The sequence below is a fragment of the Haemaphysalis longicornis genome, unplaced genomic scaffold (genome assembly GCF_048455015.1).
Source record: "Haemaphysalis longicornis isolate Haplotype H1 unplaced genomic scaffold, Haemaphysalis longicornis Haplotype H1 scaffold_7, whole genome shotgun sequence".
In the NCBI taxonomy this organism is placed as follows: Eukaryota; Metazoa; Arthropoda; class Arachnida; order Ixodida; family Ixodidae; genus Haemaphysalis; species Haemaphysalis longicornis.
The window spans coordinates 102,267,905-102,294,077 of record NW_027526422.1 but is presented as its reverse complement, the minus strand read 5'-3'; the positions used below and the strand labels follow the sequence as shown (position 1 = coordinate 102,294,077).

General features: G+C 46.5%; 1 protein-coding gene across 1 annotated transcript; it reads left to right on the top strand.

The window, feature by feature from the left end:
* Nucleotides 1-15,076: 15,076 nt before the first annotated feature.
* LOC144144703 (monocarboxylate transporter 13-like) lies at nt 15,077-25,367 on the top strand. Its single transcript, XM_077676232.1, has 5 exons — nt 15,077-15,185; nt 15,845-16,094; nt 20,491-20,634; nt 23,565-24,443; nt 24,949-25,367. Exons 2-5 carry the CDS (start codon nt 15,857-15,859, stop codon nt 25,140-25,142), a joined length of 1,455 nt encoding a protein of 484 aa, XP_077532358.1. The 5' UTR covers nt 15,077-15,185; nt 15,845-15,856; the 3' UTR covers nt 25,143-25,367.
* The last annotated feature ends 806 nt before the right edge of the window (nt 25,368-26,173 follow it).

Sequence of the window (26,173 nt, the reverse complement as noted above, 5' to 3'; positions counted from 1 at the left end):
CTCACCTTGATGCCCCAGTGTCTTTAGTTAGGTTTTAGTGTTCTGCGGTATCACCTCAATTGTTTTTTCGTCAGTGCTGTTTTGAGTAGATTGAACTCCTTTATTTTTCTGTCAGCCGAATTTATTACGCCATCTTTGTGTCAACGAAAGCAATTTACTTTTTCGGAGCTAAGATCATGACATTGCCTGCACGACAGTTCTTGAATACTGAAAAGCCACTTATACATGCGGAAGGGAACAGCAGCCACTGAGCCATCAGCAAGATTTGGACCCATCCTTTCATTAAAATGGTGGAAGCAGCTGTCATTTTACCTTGTCCTTGTATTCCGTGTGATAACAGAGGACGCGGCCTACGGCGTCACCTAAATGTGAAAGGCAGGTGGCAAGCGCAGAAAAGACGCATAACACTTTTTATATTATTGCAACATGCGCGGCGCGAATCATGTGTAAGCGGGAGCGTTGTGTGGTTGATTATGGGGAAGTGCTGGAACAGTAGCCCCTAATGTGCACAAAACTTCTAAACCTGGGAAGGTCCAAGATCACAAGACTGGAAGCACAGTCCACTGTGTCGAGTAACGTAGAACCCTACAGGACGGTTTGAAGAAGCCTGCAAAACAGCGATCACTTCGAGTTTGTGGCATGTGGTGCACCTGTCTAGGCCTGTAAGATTCCTTACACTGCATTTTGGATCAATGCTGACGAGCAGGATGAGGAGGTTTATTCGCCAGGAAGGTATTCGCTTTGGCATCAGGGTGGTTCATACATCAATTACCCACCTTTGAGAAAGGGAGGCCGAGGTTTGTCTTGGGCGTCGTGAAACGACCTGATTTAGGGTGCACTGATACCTTTGGTATTTCTAATTTTGTAAATATATGGTTGATTGTCTGGTCTCGCCATTGGAATTGCTCAAGATGGTTGTCAGTATCCTGTCAGCTTTCAGCGTAAGCAAGCCATATTTTTTCCCATGTGTCTAGGTTGAGACAAGCAGCATACCGATAATTCAGCATTGGGCGGCATAATAGAGAACACGAGGATACAGTGTGAGATTCGCTGCACTTCAAACTAAGATAAATAAAAAACAATAGAGCGTATTGGCAAGAACTCACCATTACACTTTTTCTTTTGTGTTAAAACAGGATGGTGCAGATACGAGAAAACTTTGCAACGTACCTGCGGCTGTGAACTGTACAGGTGCGGGTGCTATGTAGTGGGTGCCGTTGCTCTCGGTTATTTCAGGGCCCCTTTATTTGTTGCCCGCTGAACGGAACCAGTTCGCGATTTTAGGTGGACTATCATATCATAAACGTGGTTCCTCTTGGACGAGTAAGCCAGAGATTATGCTGAAGGCGGCTTAGTCGACGCTTCAGAATCGTGCAGTGCAGTTATGCGTAAATCAGTGTGTGTGCATAAGTTCTTCCCTGATCAATGTTGTTGATATACAGGGCTAGTATAGTATCTGATAATTCTTGTACGTGTTGCAGGCGTTGCTACACTAGGTACACCGCAAATGGATAGTAGCATTTGTGGGATTCTTCATTTCACGCACTACTTATTCCCTACCGCCGCAGCCATCCGTCCTTGGCAAACATGCCTTGCGAGCACCGGCTGCAGGCGGGTCCGGTGCGTGCGGAGACAAAGGCTGCAGGCGACAAGGGCAGAACATCGATGGGGCCATTTATTGCAACAAGCAAATCACATATACTGCATACAGGCCAACCGTAGGCCATAACCGTAACATTGGGAGCGATGCTTTAAACAACGCTAGAGATCGAGATAGTTCGACTCACCGATGGCATACCGGAGCAGCGGGGCCCTGCGCCTGCGAGCCGAGGTGCAGTCTCCGAGCTCGCACGAAAGCACCCCTCCGTTGCGCGTTCCCCAGGCTCGGACAAGCCTGCTGGCGCTAGTACGCGCGCTACCGCATGCCCAAGACGAAACAGCGTCCTCTCGTCATGCTACAACCCACCAGACCTCGCCAAATGGTGGCGCTAGTACGGAGGAAGAACTGGTTCTCGGGTAAGGCAGAGCGAAGAACGGTCGACAGCACCCCAGCAACAAAAAACCCTCCAGTTGCTGGCGCGCTGCCGTCGCGCAAGCAAGGAAACGATGTGCAATGCCGGCCTCGATGAAAAGCTAGCCAGAAAGGGGTTCGCGTGAAAGCCGCCATCCCCACACATTGGAATAGACTAACCCTGGCTCTGGTATTCGTTCTTGCACAACACACTGCAGTGATGCTACCTGCTTGGGCTTCGCTACGCGGCACTACTATAGGGTAGGAGCAATAGAATGGAAGGACGCTGATGTTACTATTTCACTCTCTATTAGCACCCACAGCAAATAAACAGCCCACAAAACGCTCCAGCAGGCCAAACCACGGGGAAAGGTTAGCTCCCGCTGCGCGTACGCATGTGACTTCAAGGGGAAGGGATAACTTTCGTAGAAACGGGGGCAAATACCTGGACAACCAAGATACAAACACAATAATGTGATGTACCCTTATGCACTCGGGAAGTAAACGGTAAGCGTCTACCCAGGCCTGAATCCTATCGCATGCAGAATACAGCGCGTTAGTACAATTTCGCACGATAGCGTTAACACTGTCATCACTGCACAAGATTTTGATCAATTGATTTTGAGTCACATGATTTTGAACAACATCACACTGCTTCAAGCTGGTGGCGGGGCAATTAATTTCTCGCCCAATTCACTGTTAAACCACTTCCGGGTATTAGTTTTGTTTTCAGGCGATCATTTTTTAATGGACTGTGTTCTGGAAATTGGGCGAGATTATTGACGCTTTGAAGAAAAATAAAATAAATATGGCGGAATCTCGGCACACAAATTTGTCGTATGGTTCGTAAGCATCTTTTCTTTGAACCTCATTGCACATACACCTGGAAGTATCCACGGAGCGTGTAAACCACTCCTGAACTCAGTGAACGAGAGAGGACATAATCACGGTAGTTATCACAGCTAAATCATACCAATACACCAGTACCTACTGAGAACATTCAGAACCTATGGACCGCATCATGCATTAGACAAAGCGATAATACACATATGCAAAAGCACGGCGCTCCGGATCGTCCAACCATAGTTACAACTCAGTCGTCATATACCATAAACATCAGTACATCACATAACACCCTAAGTATCCTTATAAACAAAATCCGGTAACTTGCTACAGAGTGACGCATCTAGGCAAGAAGCCGCCAAACACTGGCTACGCTGGAAAACAGATAAATAAGACGCAACAGCCTGAACAGTTGGCAAGGACTTATACATGGCCCACTGGATAAGGGCTGGCTCTCAACTGTTGACTGAACAGGTAAAACACGGAAATATATACCGCGATTGAGCGCAGGCCCAAGAACCGTAAAAACCTATTAAAGCAAGTAATATCGCAGAATCAATCAACCGTCAAGCATATGTGCGATAAAAAAAATGGTCCTCATTTGGCCCTGCGAAGTGGATGTCAAGTAAAGCTTTGCAAACCAAAGAAATGGCGATTCAGGAGGGTATGAAATGTGTCTCGTTGTCTCAGCAGGCTTGTCGCTTGCAATCGGCTAGTGTCACCAGATGAGAGTAGAGTGTATCGGCAGTCTTTTCTGCATTTGTTCCGTGCCGTCGCAATGATGAGTGATTAGTTCTTATTACGTGGCATTCGTTTACACTGCGACGGTTCATGAGCGCCGCCATTTTTTAAGTGCGATGCACTTTATAAGCGACCCTGAATCCGCCGTCCGCATTGCTCCTCCTCCTCTCCCCTAGCAACGGCGCGAGGAGCGGAGAGGAGCGTCTGTAGCAACGGCGCAGCGACGTCACACCCCACGTGACCAGCGCGCGCTCCGCCTCCCGCGCCGTGGCTGCGCGCGCCCGCGCCGGCTCCAGCACCGCTCCTCGCGCCGTGACGTCACACTCCCACGTGACCGCGCGCTGGCGCCTTTGCGTCTGCTCCCCCTCTCCTCGCGCCGTGACGTCACATGCTCTGCAGCTGGCGCGCCTCTCCCCCCGTTAGGTTTGCACTCACCCTCGGCGCGCGCCTCTCCCCTCGCCTGACAGCTCCCCCTCGCCGGTACTGCGCCTCTCAAGGCGATGGCAGAATTACTACGCCGTGTGCTGTCGGCGCAAGAAATGCATTCGCACTTCCTCACGATTCCCTTCGGGGAGGTGGGGGCAATTTTTGTTGTTTATATATTTTAGTTGCTCAACTCTGGTGGGCTCAGCTTGTCCTCTGCTAGGCGGCTGCGGGCGACTGGCGTCGTTGCAAATACGGCTCAAAGATAACACGTGTAATAGCATGTCAGCAGCGGAAGTATGTCCAACGATGCCGTTTGGGTGCATCTTTGGTAGTGTTGTTATCATACGACCCGGTCGAAGTTATCAATGACGCCTTAGTTGCGGCAATCTCGCAACACGAACAAGCACCTGAATGGCCGCCTTTGCTGAATTGCGTGCGTGAGGGGTGGTGCTCTAAAACCTTAACGCTGACACTACGCTCGGTTTCACTACGCGGAATATGCTGGATCCTGCCTAGCCTGATGCATGCGCTCGGCGTTTTGGGCAAGAACTGCTCTATTTAGTGACACTAGTCCTGCCTAGCCTTCAAAGACAATCTGCAAAAATCTTTACCAGGAACACATGGTGGGGGGTCCCATTGTTCACCGGTGCCTCGTCATTCATAATGTCGTATCGATGCTTGTTTTGTGGTTCCCTTAAACAATTTCTGAGCTTTGTGCTGCAAGCCTGCTTAGCCTGAAACATGCGCGAGGCGTCGTAGGCGTTGGCGCCTCGGCGTGTTTTGCCCACAAAGATGAAAACGCTGGGGTGTGGCGGTATACAGCTGTGTTGTGAAAATGACAAAACAACAGCTGCATTTGAAATCAGTCTGAAAAACACGCCCAATTAATTTGATTGATTGTAGGGCTGAACGCGCCTACGCAACGCAGATGATGAGATGCGCCACTGTGGAGGGCTCCGGATTAATTTGGACCACCTGGGGATTTTTAACACGCGCCCAACTGTCATACACACACGCGTTTTTGCTTTTCGCCTATAAAATGTACTGAATACTGCTAGCTCTTCGCAGTACAATTGAATCGAAGTGGCGTCCGTGCGCACTTATCCTTTTTTTCTATTTAATGAAAAGTGCACGTGAAAGCTCCAATTTTGCCTCGAACGGCTTCGATTGACAATTTTGCTCCCGAAGAATTGCGGTTTCCAAGCGGTTGCGCAGAAAAATCGGCCAGATCATCTTTCTTCGCATCATTGAATTTATTCCACCGAAGCCACACCTGGGCTATGGTGCATGCCGTAGGAGGGGACCCTGGGTTAATTTAGATCACCTGGAGTTCATTACCGTGCCACAAAATCTCTACGCGCCGGCGTTTTTGCTTTACATCTCAATTTGACAAGGCGGCCTGCCAGGCCGGGATTGAACACGCGTCCCTTGGCTCAGCAGAATAACGCGTAAGCCACTTAAAACCACTGCGGGGGACCAAACCCACTTTGTTAAGGCTGAGTGGATGCCGCGTCCAGCGGTCCTTGGCGCAACGTTCCATCTGGGTAATGCAGGAGTTTCCAGAGGTAGGCTAGAGAACTTCGTACACAACCTGTGTCACACAACCAACAAACGCTTCCGCGTGTATTAGAACGGAATCTCTTATGCGCTCTTCTGCGGTTTAGCGGCGCCGTCGACCCTTATTGCAACCGAGCGAACGAAGAGGATCTCTAAGACGGACGAGATAAAGGGAGTAGGAAAGCGGAGGATGAAAGTTTGGCGGAAGTATGAAACGGAGGGCGGTATGCCGAGGCCGCGCAAAATATTCTGGGCGGTGGTGATATCCTGCTAGATAATACAATTATAGCCGGTAGCGTTACACGTTCGACGATGACACGATTGCTTCCTGAATCGAAGGATGTGCTGCGTCTGCCGCTGCAGCTAAACGAACCGCCCGACGTTCAAGCCCGAAGTTCAGCTTCGCCGACGCCAGCGTCCCGAAGTTCATAGCGCTGAAGCACCAGTTCTGCGCTTAGTAAAGGCCACAACAAAGCGGCGTGAGTACTTCCGTACTAGTATGTCAATTAGGCCAATGCAAATCTTCGTTACGTCTGATGAAGTGGGCGGTCTGTGTGCCGCAAACTTGAACAGCGCTTTGCTGTAAGTGGTTGTCTACTTGTCGCCTTCCGCGCTCACGAAAGACGTAGTGCACATCCTAGGCCTCACATTAAAGAGGCCCTGAAACACTTTCCATAAGCGCTTTCACTCTTTCCTTCTCGTCTGAAACCACTGCGAAAGCTACAGTTATCGCCAGCAACGAGCGGCACCGCGTGATTTGTTCGTCGCAGCAGATACGCCTTCCATTTTTGCTGTGTTTTTCTGGCTTTTCAAAGTTCTTTAAAGTGTTGATTGCAGGAGTAATATGTGAGGAAAAAAGTGGTCTGCGACCACACATATATGTCGTTCCTAAATTCTTCCCCTAAGCATCTTTCGCGCATTTGAAACAGCTAACAGCTGCGCTCAACTTCAGCATTGACCTCTATCCTAATCGTCAGCCACTTTTTTTTCTCTTGCAAACCTCTTTCGGTTTGTTGCAGTCGTTCATGCGTGGGCGGTTCTTGCGGGAACTGGCAAAAAAGTCCTGTGCAGAATAAAAGACAATACGGATAGTTGGTAGCAGATCATTTCAATTGTGAGTTAGCGCCATGCCGTTTTCTTCGGTGTTCGTCCCTATTTTGAGAGCGCTTTCAGCACCAAGATAAAAAATATCCATGCGTACTTTTTTGTTGTTCCCCAAAACTACTCGCAATTGGTATGCAACCAGAATGTATACCCTTCCGCTTCGTAGCCGTGCGGCCTTTGATTGGCTGCACCACTACACCCTTGAAAAGGTGTAATGCGCAGTCGGCGCTGCTAGAATCTATCATGGTGGAGGAGAAAACATGCATGCAGAATTCGAGAGTTCTACTGGCTAGCCGCAATGAAGTTAGTGAAGGATTGGGTCTGAATTAGTGCAACCGCAGAGATTAAACAAAGCCTTTGAAAGTCACGCAATTTTTCGCGCTATGGCTGCCAGTATTTCTTGCTTCGGCCTTGTATGCATGGCTTCAGTGACACGGAGGCCGGTGCGGTACACGGCAGTAAACTAGCACTACCGAGAGAAAAACTGAAAAGGACAAATTAACATGCGGGCATTCACCACAGTCTTCAATTACTAGAAAAAATGCCGGCTGAAGGGGCACAACGAGGCAGTGCTGTCACTTTTTGCGTCTCACCCAAAGTAATGCTTGGTGTTCCGTTAGAAATACATGTTTTGGCAAAGAGCCATGAAATAGACGAAAAAGCTTGGCATGCCACGATATAAATCTCAAAGGCAAGGGGCACAGACACCTACGTGAAGTGATGTGCTCTTTGCGCTTAATCTTTCCTAACTGTGATAGCGATTTGCACCTAAAATCGGCGTCAGTTACCGAGAGTGAATAATGTAGTGACCTAAAATTGGCAAGCCGTGCCAAACACGCGTACTTTAAAGCCAGGAATGTTTGGCTACTTACAATGTACTAAACTGTCTGTAGAAGTAATTATCTCACAGTATAATAATCAGAGAATGTGTGGGCAGTGTTAGGTTCAAGTTAGGTATCATTGACGGTGGTACCCTACAGGTATGTTAGCCCTGATGTATACAAAGCAATAATAAATGTTCTGGAGCGTACTTCTCCCACAGACAATGTTCAGTGATAAATCATGTCCCCCCTTGTCATTCCTAAGCAGGCCTGGCTAAAAACGCTGAGCATACTTCCATCACGCACTGGGTGTTTGTTGTGATTGTGACCTGCGTGCTAGTAATTTGAAGGGCACCGAAGGTGCAGACGAAAAAAGCATTCAACAAAACCACAGGTGTTCCGTTCGGCTACATCCGTGGCATGCCGCAAAACGGAACGCTTCGAGCAGACATCACTGGGTGCGGCGCTGGAGGCATGCAGCTGTGGGATAACCTAAAAAAGGTATGTTGGCCTGCCGGTACGTGGTGCTTTGAAAATTGTTGAAACGGTTTAAACTCGCCCACAAATTTAAGGGTGGTTTGGTCATACGTTTCGTGAGATAAAATGCGTATAGGTGATAACGATACATGATTTCCAATAAAAAAACTCGCAAGCTTCTGGCATCTAGTAGTACGCTATGTAATATGTAAACCTTTCCCTGGTGATTTTCATATTAGGTGCCGATACAGCCTTGTTATAATCAATTTACAGATAACGATAATGGTGCTATGTTTTCACCGTCTAAATGTTTCCGTTCTATGAAGTGTTGCCCAGATAAATTGATATCATTTACTTTTGTGCTTCTAGTTCTCCCTCTTAGAAAGGTGACCGATTTTCTTATGAAGAGTGAGTTTATTTATTGTCTTTAAAAACATCTATTCTCCTAACATGTCTCCTTATATATAGAAACAGGACGCAGTTTCTTTGTGTAGTAAGTCATATTAGCTTTGTAGCATTGTGCTACGTGTCGCTTGTGTCATTCGGTATTTGATATAGCTATTGCAAGAAGTAGTGAAGTCGCTGCCCGGATGGGATTAAAATGTGCAGATTATATCAACCATCGTATAAAACGCTCGTGATGGTAACATTGAGCTTTGCCCAGCAAGTGCGCAGATATGTAATTTTTATTGGCGGGGGTGGAGATTAGTGGGAATGGGAGACTGAAGTCCACAATGTATAAGTACGCACTAAATTGTTCGGTGAATACTTCGGGTACTGCGAGTACCTATTTTCTGTGGGTGCGCGCCTTTTGTTTGTGGGGTACGGAAGTTTGAATTATGTAATACACATATTTTATTACTGGAATCTGCAAACAAAAATCCAAAAATGAAAATTTTGTTTATATCTGCTCCTATGTCGCACAAAGTAGAGTGGGCGTGCAAAGCCATTTATTGCTGTTTTGTATTCGACTGCAGAATAATCTTTAACGACGTACATTATCTGCCTTCACAGAAGTAACATCTCACCGAGTAACGTAGACGTTGTTAAGACGTTAGATTTTGAACGAAACGTTGTTAAATGGTGTGCTTGCGACCGATCGTTTAAGGCGTGCCCCCGCAGGAATGCCACCTAATTTAAAAGATACAAAGTGGGAATAGAGAAAAATATTATGCAACATTTCCTGCAAGCATAAGAAACATCACACGAAAATGCTTTGAAATTCAAGTTGAACATGCAACTTTATGTTTGTATGAAAAAACAATACTTAGCGAAACAGTTCCTCACACGCAACCTATAGAGGTCGCGCCAATAGAAACAATACGCCCAATTAGGGGTCTTCTATCTCCCTCCCAGCGTGACCGCTTAGATTTGCCAGCCTCTTCGTAGCCGCATTGTTTGGAGCGTGTTAGCGGCACTAATTTCGTAGGCTTTCCTTCTCTATGGGAGGGTGATTATCGGGCGCAGAATCCCGTATTTTAACACGTGAGGTTTCCGTAGCATTGTCGTTTACGCGTCAACTCGTTGGGCTGATTTTCAGTGCCGCCTACAAAGGGCCGTCCAGTCTTCAACATGGTGAAGTTTTTGACAAGAATTTCGGTGCAGCGAGGTGGCGTAAGTCCTTTTAGCAAGGTATCAGCTCCCCCCTCCCTGTTTTGGCCCAAGAAAAATAGGTTGCTTCAGTAGAGAGTAGCCCTCGGCCATGTATACGCGCCTTGGTCATGTCTGTTTGGTAGCTAGTTCTTATGAAGAGGTTCGCAGGTCTCTATATCATGCGGGAGCCATTGGAACACAATCAGTTCTTCAGCGGCTAGCCCTGCCAGAACGGTGCCACGCTGAATGTCAAATCTTGCAGGGGCATTCAACGTAACAAGTCCGGGAAATTACACGTGGTTGAGATGAAGAATCCGAAACAAAAGCGCTCTAATGAGCAAGCACTACCCTATGCTTACATACATTATGTAAAAGTGGCACACACAACTATAAAAACCAAAACTGCAAAAAGTATGGCACCGAAGACGGTAAAAGCTACACTTAGGGCCGTATTCACAGTCCCTCCCCCACTACATTTGCTCCCTCCACTCGGCTGTGGGAAAAATAACGCAATGCTTATGCATGCGAAATCGATTTCAAGCATTTCCTCCACTGGACGCTCGAGTGGAGGAAGGATTCAGAGTACTAGGGTTGGTGTTAATAATCTGGATCTAGCATTGCGTTGGGGCGGTTATTTATAGCAGTAAGCTCGTGAACCACACTAGGCTCAAATGATGCACGTATGCGTCATCGGCATTACTATCAGTGTACGTGACCCACTACTAGTTTAGTAATTACGTTTCTTAAATTTTTTGACCGCGTACGTTCGTCGACCCCTGGAGGACAGACTTGTGAGAAAAACTGAGGACATCTGCGCTTGCTTGGTTTTCCATGTATGCTCGGAAGCCTGTGGTTGCGGGGTGTTTCGAGAGTTGGCTGAAAATGCGACATTTGTAGTGTTTTCCAAAGTATCATCGGTGAGCGTCGTGGGGCTATCTATCGCATAGCACAAGAAGCTCGCAGTGGTGTCAAGGCCGTAGGCTATTCGAAAACTGGTTTGCAAATTCAATTATATCGACGCCGTCTGCTGCGTGTGATTTGTAGTGGGGACATTTTTCAGTTAATTTATGTTGGTGATGGAGCCCTTTGATTATATTGAAAGAGCCTACCGTAATTTTTTGGCACTTTATGTTGCTAGGTGGCGGAATGCTTGGCTCAGCTTTAGTTACGGCGGGAGAGGCGCTTGGGCATGATCAGTTTTGGGGCGGTACTCCGTGGTTTTGTCCGTTTTGTGTCCATTTTGAGCGTGCCCCGATTGGCTGTTAGGGAACACGCATGAGGCGCAACTCAGGCACGGCGGAGCTACTGCGATGAACCACGGCCTCTCGGAGAAGACGGCTTGGAGCGGACGATTTTTCATCGCCTTGTTGTTGGCTCACTGGCAGAACAGGAGGTGAATAACTACAGCCGACCCGTTCCAACTTTCTGCAGAAGCCTACCGCCTCAAGAGGACGGTGCGGTGGCTGTGCGACGAGCTGCGAGATGAACTTAGCCGGTGGTACCGTGGGCTCAGTGTCCAGGGCGAGCTGATATGTGCCCTTCGTTTCTTCGCTACCAATATCTTCCAGTTAGCGGTTGCTATAACGAAGAAACGATATCGCTGCCGCAGCCTCCGTGAGCCGGTGCCTCACCGCCGTTTCCATCACATAGTGAAATAAACGATGGTCTGCAAGCTTCGTAGCTGTCGAGCAGGTTACCGAAAGTTCACAAACACTCGGCATAAAATTTATAAACTTTTGTTGGTACTTTACGTATACGCCTACCGACTTAACATTTGTACACATGACGGGAAGCAGACGTGTAGTTAAACAAGAATCGCGACGACTCACATTTTTTCACTCGGAGAGTACAACAGAAACGCCAACGCCGTAGCGAACCATTTAAAACTCCTGGAAAACCTCGAGCCAGCATGGCCCCAGTTCGTTGATGTCGACATACGTAACACGTTTTTGTCGCGATATACTTTAAGTGTCACCGACATAAAAATCGCGGTCCAAGTGTGAAAAAACGCAGCAGTCGTAGCGTTGTCTGCCTTTACTGCCACAGGAAACAGCTGGACGCAGCTGCCTTCTTCGGCTTACATTCGTCGCCTGGTGGTGTGAATTTTGAACTGCTTTTACAAAAATGTCACCGTGATGAGGTTGTCAAAAACACGTTCAAATAAACACATAAAAGATATTTTAAAATAGGTCACATTGTTTAAAATTTGTTTACAAAAACAATTGCGCAAAAGTCAACGCGAAGCCCGCCTAAACCGGAACTACGTAGCAATGAAATGGACTCCAAACGGGCGCTTTCAAAATGGGCAAAGGTCAGATTACCGCCCCTGATAACGGTTGGCGACTGTGTTAAGGAGCAACGTGCGGGCACCAATGCAGGCGCAAAGAACTTTAGAGCAGCTTAGCCTACGAGAATATTGAACCCCATGCGCAGCAGTGGGAAGCGGGCCATTGCTCGGCTTCCTCACCCACAATCGTCACCCACTATCGCACATTCATCTCCCCCGCCTCTATCATCTTGCTGCCCGATCAGTACCTTTGGAGGTTCACTCAACCAGGGTTTTGCATAAAGGTGAATTTCGTTCGCATGCACATCATGCTCACCATTGTTAGTAAAGAGCGCTAGTTTAAAGCATTTCGCTATGCCTGCGATTTGCAATTAGATTACGGAGCGTCTTTCCAGAGTCTTCCGGGTATCAGGTATTTCGACTGTGTGCCCGGCGTGCCCAGTCCCCTGGAGATAATCGGCAAGTGATAAAAGCAAGTAAATTTTGGAAAGGTCCCTCTTGCTGGCCTGTTCTCGTCACACGCCGATGGTTGTAGCACACGATTCCAGTTTCTGGCGGGCGCTATCCTCTGTATATGCACCCGTCTAGCCCGCCTAACCATAAGGTTACGAAGCGCCGGCAGCCGCTTTTTAGCCGCAAACTCACCACTGCAAAAACGGCAGAGTAATACATGTGTTGCAAAATAGGAAGGAAGAAAATTCTTAAATTAACTCAATACTTTATAAGAACTCGATTTCGTATTAAACGTTCGCCTAGTATATATTTAAATTTCTATGTTGAATTAGACAGAATTCGATTTTGGGTAAAAATGTTGGGTGATTTCAATTACGATGGTGGCGTGTGTAGATTTTCCTGCCTGAGCATGAACCACTGCTAGGCGTAATCTACCCGAAGGCCTTGCGCGGTTATAACACCATCCTTGACGAATGCGTGGGATTTGTACTGAAGAGGTTTTTTTTTTCGCGCAGTAAAATTAGTTAAATATCGTATAACGTTCTGCAGCCGGAAACCATTGATTAAAATCGAGTTAGGAATATTTTACCTATTGCTAAATATTTTTGCATGGAAAAGCGGCCAACGATGATCTATAAAGTTAGGGATATTTTGAATCTACGCGTGTGTTAATTTAGAGCGATCTTTTTATTTACAAAAATAGCAAACTCAGCTCATATTCTAAAGCTGACTTCTGTGAATCTCTTTCAACACTCTCAGTTAAGCTAAAATAGATCTCGTAGTTATCAAAGATACCCTCGAACACTGCAAATAAACGCTTTTACTATTTCCTTTGGACCTGGAAGCACTATAAAAGCTGTAGTTGCTGCCAGCACCGACTGTCAATGTTAGATTTGTTTCACCAGGAGATCCGCCTTCCAGTTTGCACGTTGCAGTTCTTGCGGTTTCGTAAAATAGGTCTGTCGGGTACGTTTGTGGTTGCAACTGGAAGACACTCGGTCAATAGCGGCGATATAGCCTCAGAGACGTCAATCAAACGGGCAAACAACCCTGAGTCTGAGAGAGAGAAAACATTTTGGGGGCGAGTTTTTATGTGATTTGATGGGCATAGAGAACGAAGCTCTTCCAGAGGTTTCTGTCCCCCCCCCCTAGTCTAACTACTAAGCGAGCAATTGGGATTTATATAAAATAGAAAAAACAAAAAAACTGCAACCTGTCCTCGCGGGAACCCCTGTGTAGATGCGACGCATAGGGGGTTCACGTTGCAGCGTTGGACAGCGGAGGAACGGCGCTGGAACGATGGAGCGGAGCGGCCAGGCACCGCGTTTTATAGCGAGCATAACGGTAAGGGGACGCGCCGGCGCCAGTGCGTCTGCCGCGGCTATGACCCAACACAATCCAACAGAATCCACTTTAATCCAATCCAATCCAAATCCAATCCAATCCAATCCAAGCCAAGCCAATCCAATCGAATCCAATCCAATGCCCCTCGCGAGAGGGTGTTCGCTATCGGCGAGGAGAGGGGGTGAGCGGCGGAGAGCGCAGCTGGCGTGGCGAGGAGAATAGGGGAGGGGTGGATGCCGACAACGCCAGATGGATGCAGTGACAAGGCGAGTGAATGAGATGCGTTCGCATCTAAAATTCTGCTTACTTTCACTTTTTTCTCAACCTAATTAGTCCCGTTTACTTAGAGGTTGCATGGACAAGTTCACGTACAAACAATTTACTCGTCTCAAGTCTTACGTACAAATATTCTGGAGAAGCCTTATTTTAAGTAAATAACGCCAAGCAAAGTTGCGTACTGGGAATTCGGTAGATGCTGCAACCAGTTGCAAGGATTCCACAAAATTACCAAACCAAGACAGTACCCGGGCAACCTGTTTTTAAATTGAAAACGAAAGTAATAAGTAGAGGTCCTCAGAAAAGTAGGCACGAGCCTAGAAGCAACCTAACGCACACTGTAAAGCCGAATCCGATGTCGTTTGCTCAAACCCTCAGTGCACTGCCAACAGCTATTTAAAAACAGGCTTTAATAAACGCTTGTAATATCGGCACTAAACTACAGTCATACCAGGTCGGCTTCAGACTATAAGAGCAGCATATGGCTTCAAAATATCTGCCTTAGAAAGCGCCGTCACGGTCTAGTTCGCACACAAAAATGCATTTAAATAAATTTAACCCGCAGACGGTTGTATGGCATAAACTTTGCTGCTCCAATTGCAATAACTGCATCCTGGACCTTTGATATAGGGAGAAAAGACAATTGCATTTCCCACCTCTGTTCCGAAACTTTTGTACGGGAAAACAACCTTTGCGAGGGCACAAGGCCGCAGGTGTGTTAGCCTGTTCTTGAATGCATGCATGTGCAGTCGTCAGTGTCCGCACGTTTCCACTATAGCGTATTCAGAGTGGAATTTCCCGTACAAGAGTTCTTCTCCGCGATGTTTTACTTTTATGTATTTTGTTTTTATGTTTTTATATAGAACAAATAAAACCTCTGCAAATATGGGACAAATTTCGCTTTACTTAAGCATGGTTTTGTTTCGTACCGTAGGTGTCTTTGCAATTACTGAGCCCGTATATTCAGTAACATAAGCGGATGTATTATTGCCATTCCAGTCATTGTCTTATTCAACAGTCCGATTGGTTTACACAAGAGGCGAGATCAAAATGTGGTGCTGTCATTAGACACAAAAAGCGACTTAAGCAACGAGTGAAAAGTGATGCGAGAACTTTCACGTTCCAAATGAGCCTCTCCTAAAACAATGTTTTGGCACTTTCTTACAGATGGCAATAGCATGGGCTGTCGCAGAGAAAAGGTTGTGTAGTTTGACTATTCATAATTCTGGATACCCGAAGTAGGCGCACACAGGTCAGTTGTCAGAGGCGATGGTTTTTTATTAGTGTATTTTTCTAGATGTTCGTCTAACCAAAACATAAAAGTCGGGTTAAGGGCCCGTCAGCAACGTCGGTAAAACCAATCAAAAATTTATGACATGGTACGACGAGCTCACTTGAGATGATCAGAAAACCTCCCAGTACAAACAATATGCAATCACCAATGCTGTAGTTTATGCTGTAGTGTATTCGCGCATAAACGCATAATGCGACAACAACTATTTATTTCTCCTATTACAATGTTGTCGTATCGAAGCACATGATCTCTAATTCGCAGCCACACCACCCCCAATCAAGGGCCTTTTTTTTATCCTCACCTTGCTTAAACATGCATCAGGCGATACTTATGAACAGTAAATATGGAAAACAGGAAATTTTACGCTGCCTTACTACCACATAGACGCGTAGGTGCTAGCTTACAACGGCGTGTGCGAAAGACTGCTTTGAAATAAGGACGTGCTATAGTTGTTGTGGGGCAGTTGTCCCACACCCCACACCATAGCTCAGACTTTAGCTGGTTGTTTAAAAGAATTGAGCAGTCAACTGTGGTGAGTAATATTGCCAATACACTTCTGAGAAACAAGCATTCGTAAAATAATTTTTTCGTTTGCTCGTTCTATACAGTCGGTGTAGCACCAACTCCCCATGGCCATGGAAGAGCGTAATCGTTCCTCGTCTTCGAGTCCTCGTCCCCAACGACGACCGCCTCCACTGGATACTTGCTGGGGTGTACCCGTTGCTGCGGCTGTGTCAGCGTTCTTGTTCTGCTTTCCAAGTTGTAGCTATGGATACCTCTATGTCAGGTTCATGGAGAAGTTTGGGCTGAGCCGTGAGCAAGCCATTTGGCCGCAGAGTGCATTGATCCTCACCGGTGGCTGTGCAGGTACGATGACATGATGGTAAAATGAGTGACTAACACTGTAGTCTACATGCCTATTAAAAATATGGCATGATCATTATTAAGGATTCTGATGCCAAAAGCAAAAGCTCATTGTACGAAACGTCCTAAGTCATGACAGCAGTGAGCAGAGGAAAGTCACCGCTAGTGGTTACGTCGATGTGGCATTGTGTGATTGGTTAGACCGTACTATTATTAGATATGTAGTGCTAAGCTGAACTATTGTTACAGAATAACAGCGTTTTTCTTATATTAGGTTGCAATTGTGATTGCATAATAACCAACTCTGCTTACTATTTTGAAATATAGTTCTCAGGGGTGGGCTTAGGGAATGCGTTATACCCTCCGACTTATAAACGAGTGATATAGACATACACTGTGAAGCGCACATGATTACTTGAGGATGCTGGGGGCTTCGTGTCGTCTACTAGCATTGAAGCGCGCCGTGCTTGCTTTGCTATGAAGCACGCATAACTCTCGGCATGCTTGTGGTAAGGTTGTAACGTATCAGCATGCCAAGACTGCTTGGCGCGAGAGCGCACTTCGTTCACTGCGGCGCGTTGTGTAGTTTCTGCTTACGGCAACTGCAAGAGCGGTTCCTCTTTTCATCGCCACGATCCCAGTTAAATTCAAGCATTGGGGCGAACATTTCAGTACTGATTTGGTTCGGGTTATGGTGTTTAATGCTGCAAGACGACCCTGGCTATGAAGACGTTGCAGAGGAAGGCTCCGGATAACCACTCGAGGCTGTTTAATGTGCACTGATATTGCGCAGAAAATGCCCGTTCTTGCATTTCACCTCTTAACACGCGGCGCCTCCTACCGTGTTGGACAATGGGTCTCCCGGCTCAGTATAGCTAAGCACCCTGGTCACAGAACTATCGCGGCCCACCTCTTAGGACTTGACACAACCCTAGAAGTAAAGAGGGTCACGGAGGAAAGCTTTTTTTTCTGCGTGTGCTCTTTAAAGCAGATGGCCATATGTCCGGATATGGCGTCCAGCTCACTTTTTTTAACGGTGTGTTCATGTCCTTAGTCTTCACGAAGGTACTCGCGGATTGGTCGATGCGACTTCGAATGGGATCAGCGAACTCGTGGAAAGCGACAACAAATCTCGCAAATATAAAAAAAAATCAACGTATGTTCAGTCCACAATGAAAGTGTTTCTTTTATATGTAAGCCCATGCTTGAAGTGTTAAGCCCTTTGCAAGCATATTGAACATATTGGGGATTTTTCTGTTCTTGGGGTTTGGCTAGGCCATTCGTTGTCGGATGCTAACGGGAAGAATGCAGAAGTTGTGGACCTCAAGAACCGAGAAGCTGTTCAACAATTGTAGGGCATGGGTCTGTTGACCCCAGCTTCATTATTCCCGTAGGCCCATTGCGAGGAAGTATGGGTCGGCGCAGACATTAGGATGCCTGGCCGGGTAGGGCCGCTATCTCTCAATAACTGGCCAAGTCTGATGCGCACCCAATGATGCATTATAATGCTGCAGGCGAGAAGTGGGTCCAGTCCAGGACTCTACCAGAGAGTAGGACGATCATGCTGGGGGCGTGAGACCCGCTTGCTGGGCGACTGATCGAACGGTCTCCGCGATGGGCGATATTCATATATACATAAAAAAAGCCAACAGACGTCCAGACCTTATTCGCGGGATCAAAACCCAGCCGCTGCGGCCGAACGTCCGTGGAGGCGGAATGCACGGACACCCACGTGCTGCATAATGCGGTATGCGCAGTAAATAAACCCTGGTTGCCGAAATTACACGGCGCCCTCTTTTAAAGCGTCTCTCATTCAACCAAACCAAGCCAGTCTTTGAAATGTTTGCAACAATGCTGGCATATAACTATGATCGTGGCGCTGAAAAGAGGAAGCGCTTAGTTGCCGTAAGTATGAAACTGCACAACGCGCCGCAGTGAACGAATTGCGCTTTCCAGGAAAGCAGTTGCGGCATACCTGCTTACTATAAGCACATATATGCTTACTATAAGCATGCCGAGATTTAGGCATGCATCATAACAAAGCAAGCACGGCGCGCTCTCGCGCTAGCAGACGACATGAAGCCCCGCCTCCAAGCCCCCGTGTGCCTGCGCTGGTTAGCTTCGATGCACGGCTGTGGCTTGGGAGCTGACGCTCCGCAGAGCACGGCCACGCCGCGTGGTGTTCACACCAAGAGTGGACGGCCCTGTAAATTACAAATGCATATCCTGTCTACTTGGCGATATGAATGTGACTTGGCACTGGCGTGTCTTTAGAAGAACCTGTGTGGAGCATCAACTAAAATATGCCATTTTGTGGCGGTGCACCAACTGCGAACGTGAAGGTGGATGTTGACGCAACGCTTGGGCTATGAGTACGCGTTGAGGTCTGGCGTTGTCGACCGGTAACCTTAGGTTGACGTAGACGAACTTTGCCACAGTTGGCGCATCGTAAGTCCTCGGGTTCTGGCAGCGTATGATTATCCCAAATTAAACGGTCAACCAGGTCGACTGTTCAAGTCTCAGAGACATAAAAAATGGGAGGAGGATAAAAGTACTCCAAACAAAACGGATGGCTGTTACAGAGAGACGACACGTTCGGTATTTAAACATGCACTCCTACATAGAGTGCGTTGTCCCCCTAACTTGTGGTTTATTTGTGTGTTTAGGCTTGAACGTAATATCAGGCTTGGCAGAAATCCCACTCAGCATTCTGCGGAGGGTCGTTTGTTTGAAACAGGTGTCACAAGTTGAGACAGTGGCCATAATTGTCAGAACTGGGTGCCGTTTATTTTCTGCCCCTAATAATATTTGAAATTTAAAGCTAGTTTATGAAAAAAATATTTGACGATTACGATACTCAGTAATGCGAAATTTGAGTGCAGCGTGAACTGCAGAGTCTTCTCGGCGACAGCGCATAGCTGCTGCTTCGGCGTAGCGCACGCCTGGACTCTGGCGCCGGCGGCGCTGAGCTTCTGCTCGGGCAGCACATCGTCGGTCTCAGGAAGTGACCACGCCATCTGCGAATGCACGGCGGTGCGCTTTACTCTGGCGTTATCTCGTAGCTCATCGTCGCCTCGGACCGGATCTCGCAAGTCAACCTCGGCATACCGCCTTACCCCTCGCACTTTTGTCGTACTCTCCGCCTGCGCTGTCCTGCTCGCTTTCTTACGTGTCCTCTTCGTTTCCTTGGTTACAACGAGGCCGATGGCTACTGAGGACGCGTAAGCACGGGACCCTGCGCGTAAAAGCTCTAAAAAAGATAATCAAGGTCGCCGTAAAAGCTCAGGAAAGGTGTCTTGCTTACTTTGTAACTTGTTAGCGTAAAATAAGAACCGCCTGCTAGCTCACTAATTTAAAGCAGACATTTACGGCGTATTTGCTTCCTTCTCTGCCCATGACAAAATATGATAGCCTCCAGCTACTCTTTCGAGGTTTCACACGCTTTTACTTGTATCCTTCAGCCTCTCCTTTCTCCAGTCGCGCTTTTTATGATGAATATTATAGAGCTTTACCCATTAGTGACTCCTATTTACTCACTTGTCTTCGCTACCGTTGTAACGCGTTCATCTTTAGTTTTAACTTGCGATTGTAAAACAAGTTCATAGTGCATTAAAGAATCACGCTGGTGTTCTCAGTATTGTACATATATTTTGCGCCGAATATGCCTCACGTTTTATTTATGCTTAAGAACCTGGACATTTACGACACAGGGCAACAGTTCTAGTAGTTTGTAATAGTTATCCGTGCGCATACTTGGAGGTAAAAAATTTATTAACGTGTTTTTCGGGAGTTCGCTTATTACATAGCGACGAAGAGACGAGCTGACACAAGAATGTTCGCATTTATGTTGCACAAGCCAGAATATCGGCATTAAAATGAACGCGTTCATAGCTACAGTCGAAGCAATGAACTCAGGCTTCACCCACTCAACCAATGCCGCGCCAGTAGTGCGCATATGTTAAAAAAGAACATGCAATACCAAGCACAAAAACAGAAAAAAAATAAATGTAAAAGAAGTATTCTGAGGTAATAAAGAATTTATGGCATTTGTATTGGAGGACATTTTTAAATTTTTTTAAAGAATAGTAAATGTGGGATTCCAAAGCCAGCATAAACATGCCAATTTATGAAGGCACCGGGTTGTATGTTGGTCTCTGGCTCATTGGGCGTTGGCTCTTTAGTATACCGCTAGTCAGAAAAGAAGCAAACAGAAGCCTGCCACGTTCTATCGCGTTGCTAAAATTAAATAGGGCTATAATATAAACAGCATATCAAATCGAGCAGACCCGTCTACGTTCTTTGTGTCCAGCCTCAAAATTGCAGTTGTAAAGCCTGTACTTGGACTTCTGCACCTACGTAAATAAATAAAGATATTTACACACATAATTAATTTTTTCAGGCCTTCTCGTCAGCCAAATTGAGAGAAAATTTCCACTGTCCCAAATAACAATGCTTGGTGGTTTCTTGGTTTCCACGGGACTTGTAGCCTCAGCTTTCGCCCCAAACAATATATGGATGACATTAACTTATGGCGTGATACAAGGTGAGATGTATTATGTTGTTGTAACTCCTGTGCACTCGAAACAGCTCTCAATGTATCTCTTAAGGTTGGAACTCGCACCCAGTACGTACGCTAGAATACTCTAGAGTCTACCCCATGTATACTAAGGCCGAACAGGCCAGTAAGGGAAACAGCATATTTTAAGCGAGCCAGTAACTGACGATGGATAAGCAGAGGAAAGGCTTGCCTTGTACCCTTTAAGGAAAACAATATTCCCTTTGGCGAAGGTGTGGCATGAAGTGCCACCAGTCCACGAGCCGAAGGATTTTGCGCCGAAGACGAAGGAGCACAAGCGGGGGAGGGAACGGAAATCCGATGGAGCAGCAACGAAGTCTGACAAATACTATCAGGGGAAGGCACACTGCTATCGCCTCAATTGACATACACCGACATAACTTCCCCTAGGTGCTAATTTCAAATAAATGCAGTAATTTTTGGATATTGACCTGAAAAGACTGTCTCCCATTAGACGCCCCTCCCCCCCCAAAAAAAACGAGAGCAAGTAATATGTATTTGCTGTTTGTGTGGCATGGTTTGGTATATGACTGGTGCCCTCATATATTTTTAAAGCGAAGCTATGCTTGGCCGAGGATTTCATTGAACGAGGCGTGTTAACGCCGGCACAGGGATGGGAAGAGGGCGTAGCCTAGCGAGAGAAAGAGCAAGCACCAAGCACACATGCAGCGTATTGGGGAGAGGGAGAGCAACCGACAAGCACAGATGCAGCGTAATGCGGCAAGCGCGGGTGGGCGAAGCCGAGACGAATCGGGCAATTGGAGAGCGCACGCACAACAGATGGTTCAGAGTATCCCGCATATACAGAGACGAGTGCGCTTGGTGGCCGTTTCTCGGAGGTTGGGAAAATGAATGCAGTCGTGCGCTCCTCGAAAGGGGTAGCCCCCGTAGTAAGTACCTGCGAAAGTGGGCGCGCGAACGGTAACCGATCTGCGGGCTTTGAAGAGAGCCTTGACTTCTGAGATAAGCCTTGAGATAAGGGAACTTCTGGCTGTTTCCCTCTTACATCAGCATTTGCTACACTAGGCCTGCTAAACCGGGCTAAGTTTTGGTACATTCGCGCGTTGGTAGGTTTTTAAGAATTCTGTTTCTGCCTTTTAAGCAATTCTGACAATGGATGTCGAGATAGACGCCTAAACAATAGTATTTCGACCTTTTATTTCTTCACACTTGAAATCCTAGTTCAGGCAGGGAGACAAACAAACTAAAATTTTGTAGACTAGCTAGCCCAATAAAGACTATCTCCTTTAAAAGTAGCAGCCACAATCTGCCCGGAGCTGTCAAGAGGCTCCACATTAGAGAACGTCACGGAGCAGGGCTCGTCGAAAGTAAAACTCATGCGAAGTACCCAAGTTATGGCGGCACGCTTTGGTAGCCATTTTCAAGGGCAACATTTTTGTTGATTGGTGTAGACTCAGCAAATGAGGGAAGGATTGTTTGGAAGCCTCGTTCGCTCGGAAAGAAGGTTCGCATGTCCAGCAAACTTGCCCTCCCAGTGTACTCACTGAGCAGGTTACAGCTTTATATTTCACCCTCAATTTCACCACGCGTAGTTAGGGTGACCTTATGTGGTTCTCCACACGCGTTCAAAACTGCTTCTTTGGTGTGCTTTTTTATCTAGAAAAGTTTTTTGAAGTTTCAGTTTAAGTGGTATTGGTTGTATTGGAATGACTTGTATTGTTACGTGGCGCTGTTTCTAATGAATCAAAATTATACGGTCATTTCCTAATAATATTACAGCGGGTCGCTACTAGGCCGTTAGGCGATAAACAGACAGTAAAACTGCAAGAGCAATTGAATCTGTTTCCGCGCAAAGTGACAGCCCGAAGTGCTGTTTGTGAACTGGTCACCTTGAAAGAAATTGCACATCGATCAGGTCTCTGATGTTCAAAAAGCAGTCCTAAAAATTTTAAGACTTTTCGTTGGAATTCTGTTGAATTGCGACGTGCATATCTTTTAAACAAAAAAAATTATTTGTTTGTCATAGGTCACCAGGGGTTGAACACATACTGTGCAGAATAAAGATTAGATCACTTCCACTTTTTAAACTTTTGGAGGCGAAACGATAGAAAAGAAATGCTATGAAATGCTGATTAACATTGAAAATTTGTTTTATAACGGGGCTGACGAAAAGCCTAAAAACAGCCTGTAAATATCATTTTTTTAGTGTAGTGCAGGTGCGGGGCCTACGAGATGCATATTTGAAGCTGTGTTGTGGCGCTGGATACGAACAGTCTCGAAAGACTCATTCTCTGCACGAAACCTCCATTCAAGGAGGGACCATCAGTATAACAATGGGTTGGTAGGGGCTCCCTCGAAAACAAATTTCTGTACAAACGTGTCTTGCGTTAGGTTGTCACCGAACTTGCCCGCGTCTGTTGGGACGCGTACGCGAAGAATCGCACGTGCTCGGTCCTGAGCTAGTCGGAAAAACTCTAGCATCTTGCCGACAATGACATTCATAATGGCCGCTGGGACGACAAGATTGTTTACGGCGAATGTGATTTAAAAATTCTCGCAATTGGCTAGTTCACGGTGAAATTGTAAACGTCACAATATTCCCTGGTGTTGTCAATATAAGCCTTTTCGAAGAGGCGTTACGTTTACAGGAAACAGCTGTAACTTTTGTTTTACAAGAACTACCCCGAAACAAGTTCTATGAAAAATAATTTATAACCAGTTCCAGCGAATATACGTGTATGTTTCTCAAAAATTTATTATTAAAGTAAGGCGACAGACTTTACTCGATTCACGTATCCACGAAATTAACTCCGCTAGCCTCCATCTTCCCAGAAGTGCAGGGCACTAACTTGTTCTGATATTCTCAGACGCATTGACGCATAACTTGTGCTGTTTTCGAAACACAGGCGCGCAAATCTATATCATTTTTTTTTCAGGTGCTGGCGTAGGAATCACCATGATTGGGTTTTCCCTCTATATACTACTGTACTTCAAGGACTACGCCTCAACCGCAACCTCTATGATGTTCGCAGGCTGGGCGGGGGCTGGCCTGGTGGGGCCTCCACTGACGGCGTACCTCTCCACACAGTACGGCGTTCCCGGAAGCCTGCTGTTGGCCGCAGCGTTAATACTGCATGTTTTGCCCATTGTGATGCTCATCAAACATCCTCGCCCTGTACTAATTCGCGCCATCAAAAGAAAAGAAAGTCGTAAAAAAGCATTGGATCACAACAGCGGAGAAGGAAGAGTAACTTTTAGTAATGGATCAAATGGCTCGCACGCTTGTGACGTCCAAACATCAGCGCCTTCTCCCAACCACAGCCCGACTACACTGCAGGGGGCTACGGGGAGCAACCTCGCGTGCTTCAAAATGCTCGCTTTCTACATTCTACTACCCTTCTGCGTGTTTACAGATTACACGTCCTCCGCATTTACGGGGACTATCGTCGACCACACTGTTGACAAGGGATCCCCACTCGAAGACGCGAAGCAAATCCTAGTGTACTGCGCGCTTGGACAGTTTTTAGGGCGAGTGATTTTACCCTTCGTGTCAGACAAGATGGCCTTCAACCCGTGCCCTGTAACAGTGCTGAACATGTCCACAGCGGGTGTGTGCTTGCTGATTCTACCCCATGCTTCGGCCTTCTGGACATTCGCCTGCCTGGCATGTATATTGGGCCTTGTGTTGGGCTACCTACAGTGCATGAAATGCGTCCTAGTGGCCCACTACGTGGGTATTGCAAGGTTCAGTTTCTGCAGAGGAGTGTCGGGACTAGCGGCCATTCCTGTGTATTTGAGCAGTGCCTCCATTATTGGTAAGTACCCTCACATGTTTTTGCCGCCGTGCAAAGTGCTGCGAAACAATCAAAGTCCCTATTGGCGCTCTGCAGTTGTGTTCACCTGGCCGTAATGCCCTCACAACCAGCACAGGACAGCTGGAACAAAAAAATCTTCAACTCTCCGCGCCTCCGTGTGCTTTTCAACACTTGTTTTGTAGTTAGTTAGCAGCAACTCACATCCTCGTATTTTTGCAGTGCTTTGCGCTTCTTCGCTAGTCCCTGTGGTCTGGTTTTTTGAGCTGCGGAACAACTAAGACAACAACCATAGAGAGACAAACGGTTGTTTATTATTAATAAGCAAACTGAACATTGCTTCCCAGTGAACTGGACTTGTAAGCACCGCAAAATGTGGATATTATCGATCAATGAAAACGTACTTGGTCGCTACAGCATGCAGACTGATCTGGATTGTGTGCTGAACCAATGAGCGAAGGGTTATTGTTTCTAATACAAAATGTGTTGTTTGTACCTTTTGCTTCAGGATTTTCGCGGGATGTACGAGGATCATACAACTTTTTTTACGTCTACCTTGCTGCGGCAAACATTGCTATCGCTGCCTTGCTCGCCATGCTCGCCCTCCGTGACTACGTCCGCCTGAAACGTCGCAAGGACAGAAGACGCAGCCTGGGCGATGGCGCTGAAAGGGAACGGATGAACGATTGCAGCACCGTATGACGTTTGCGGCCAATGGTAGATGAATAATAAACAAAAAAGTTTGTGTCTGCGACATTCCTGTTCTTCGAATTTAATATCCATATAATGTTTAATTGTACGCAGCGTACAATAAATCTAACGATGAAGTTTACACCATTCTATCATATTTACGGTGCACAGCTCAAGTAGTAGAAATTTTGTAACTCTTAGTTCAAGTAAATGATAAACGACTGAAAGAATTCCCAGTTGCTATTCATAAATTTCAGTTGTAGCCTTCTATAAAGCATCAAGCCAACAAACCAATAATCCACCGAATGCGTTAAAATGAGATTTAAAATGAGATGCCTCCTACGCGGGTGGCCTAAGGTTTGTGTAGTATGTATTGGCTCAATAATGTAATTGGTAATCATCTTAACAATTTCTTCTGTGTTTGTAGAATGCTTTGAATAAAATCTGTCGAACATAGTATGGCTATGAGAGACGTATTTCTGCCAGTCTCAATATCCCCAGCTATCGCTCGGTTATTTACGTTTATTGGGAAAAGAAGCCACTTGAAACTAGCATTATATGTATATTTAGAGAAACAGCATGAAAATTTCTCTTCTTAATTCAGCAACCTTGCTGTCTCAAGCACTAATCCAAACGTTATTGGGGCATCTAAGTCGGCCTAAGTGGTTTGTATAAGAATGGGTTATGGCAATAAAAAGTGGTGGATCAGTCATGAGCCCCTGACCGCCCACTGTTATTTTTCCTGGTCCAACCCCGTTCGTGTTTATGTAGGAAAAGGGAAATAACCTGACGTCGCAGACCAACCTGGAAGTGGTGAGTCGCCACGGTTCTTCTCACGGCACCTGTTATTGTCATTGCCGAATCTGCACTTTGGTGCGTTATGTATACGGAAGACAACTGGAACTTCGTAATGTGAAGCTACGAAAAGGTCGTATGGTAGGTTCTTGTAGCAGGAAGACGCGCGATGGCTAGCAAAAAAAAAAAACATTGGGTTAAGGCACACCCTAATGTTCTTGCACTCAGACCACTTAAATAGACTTTTG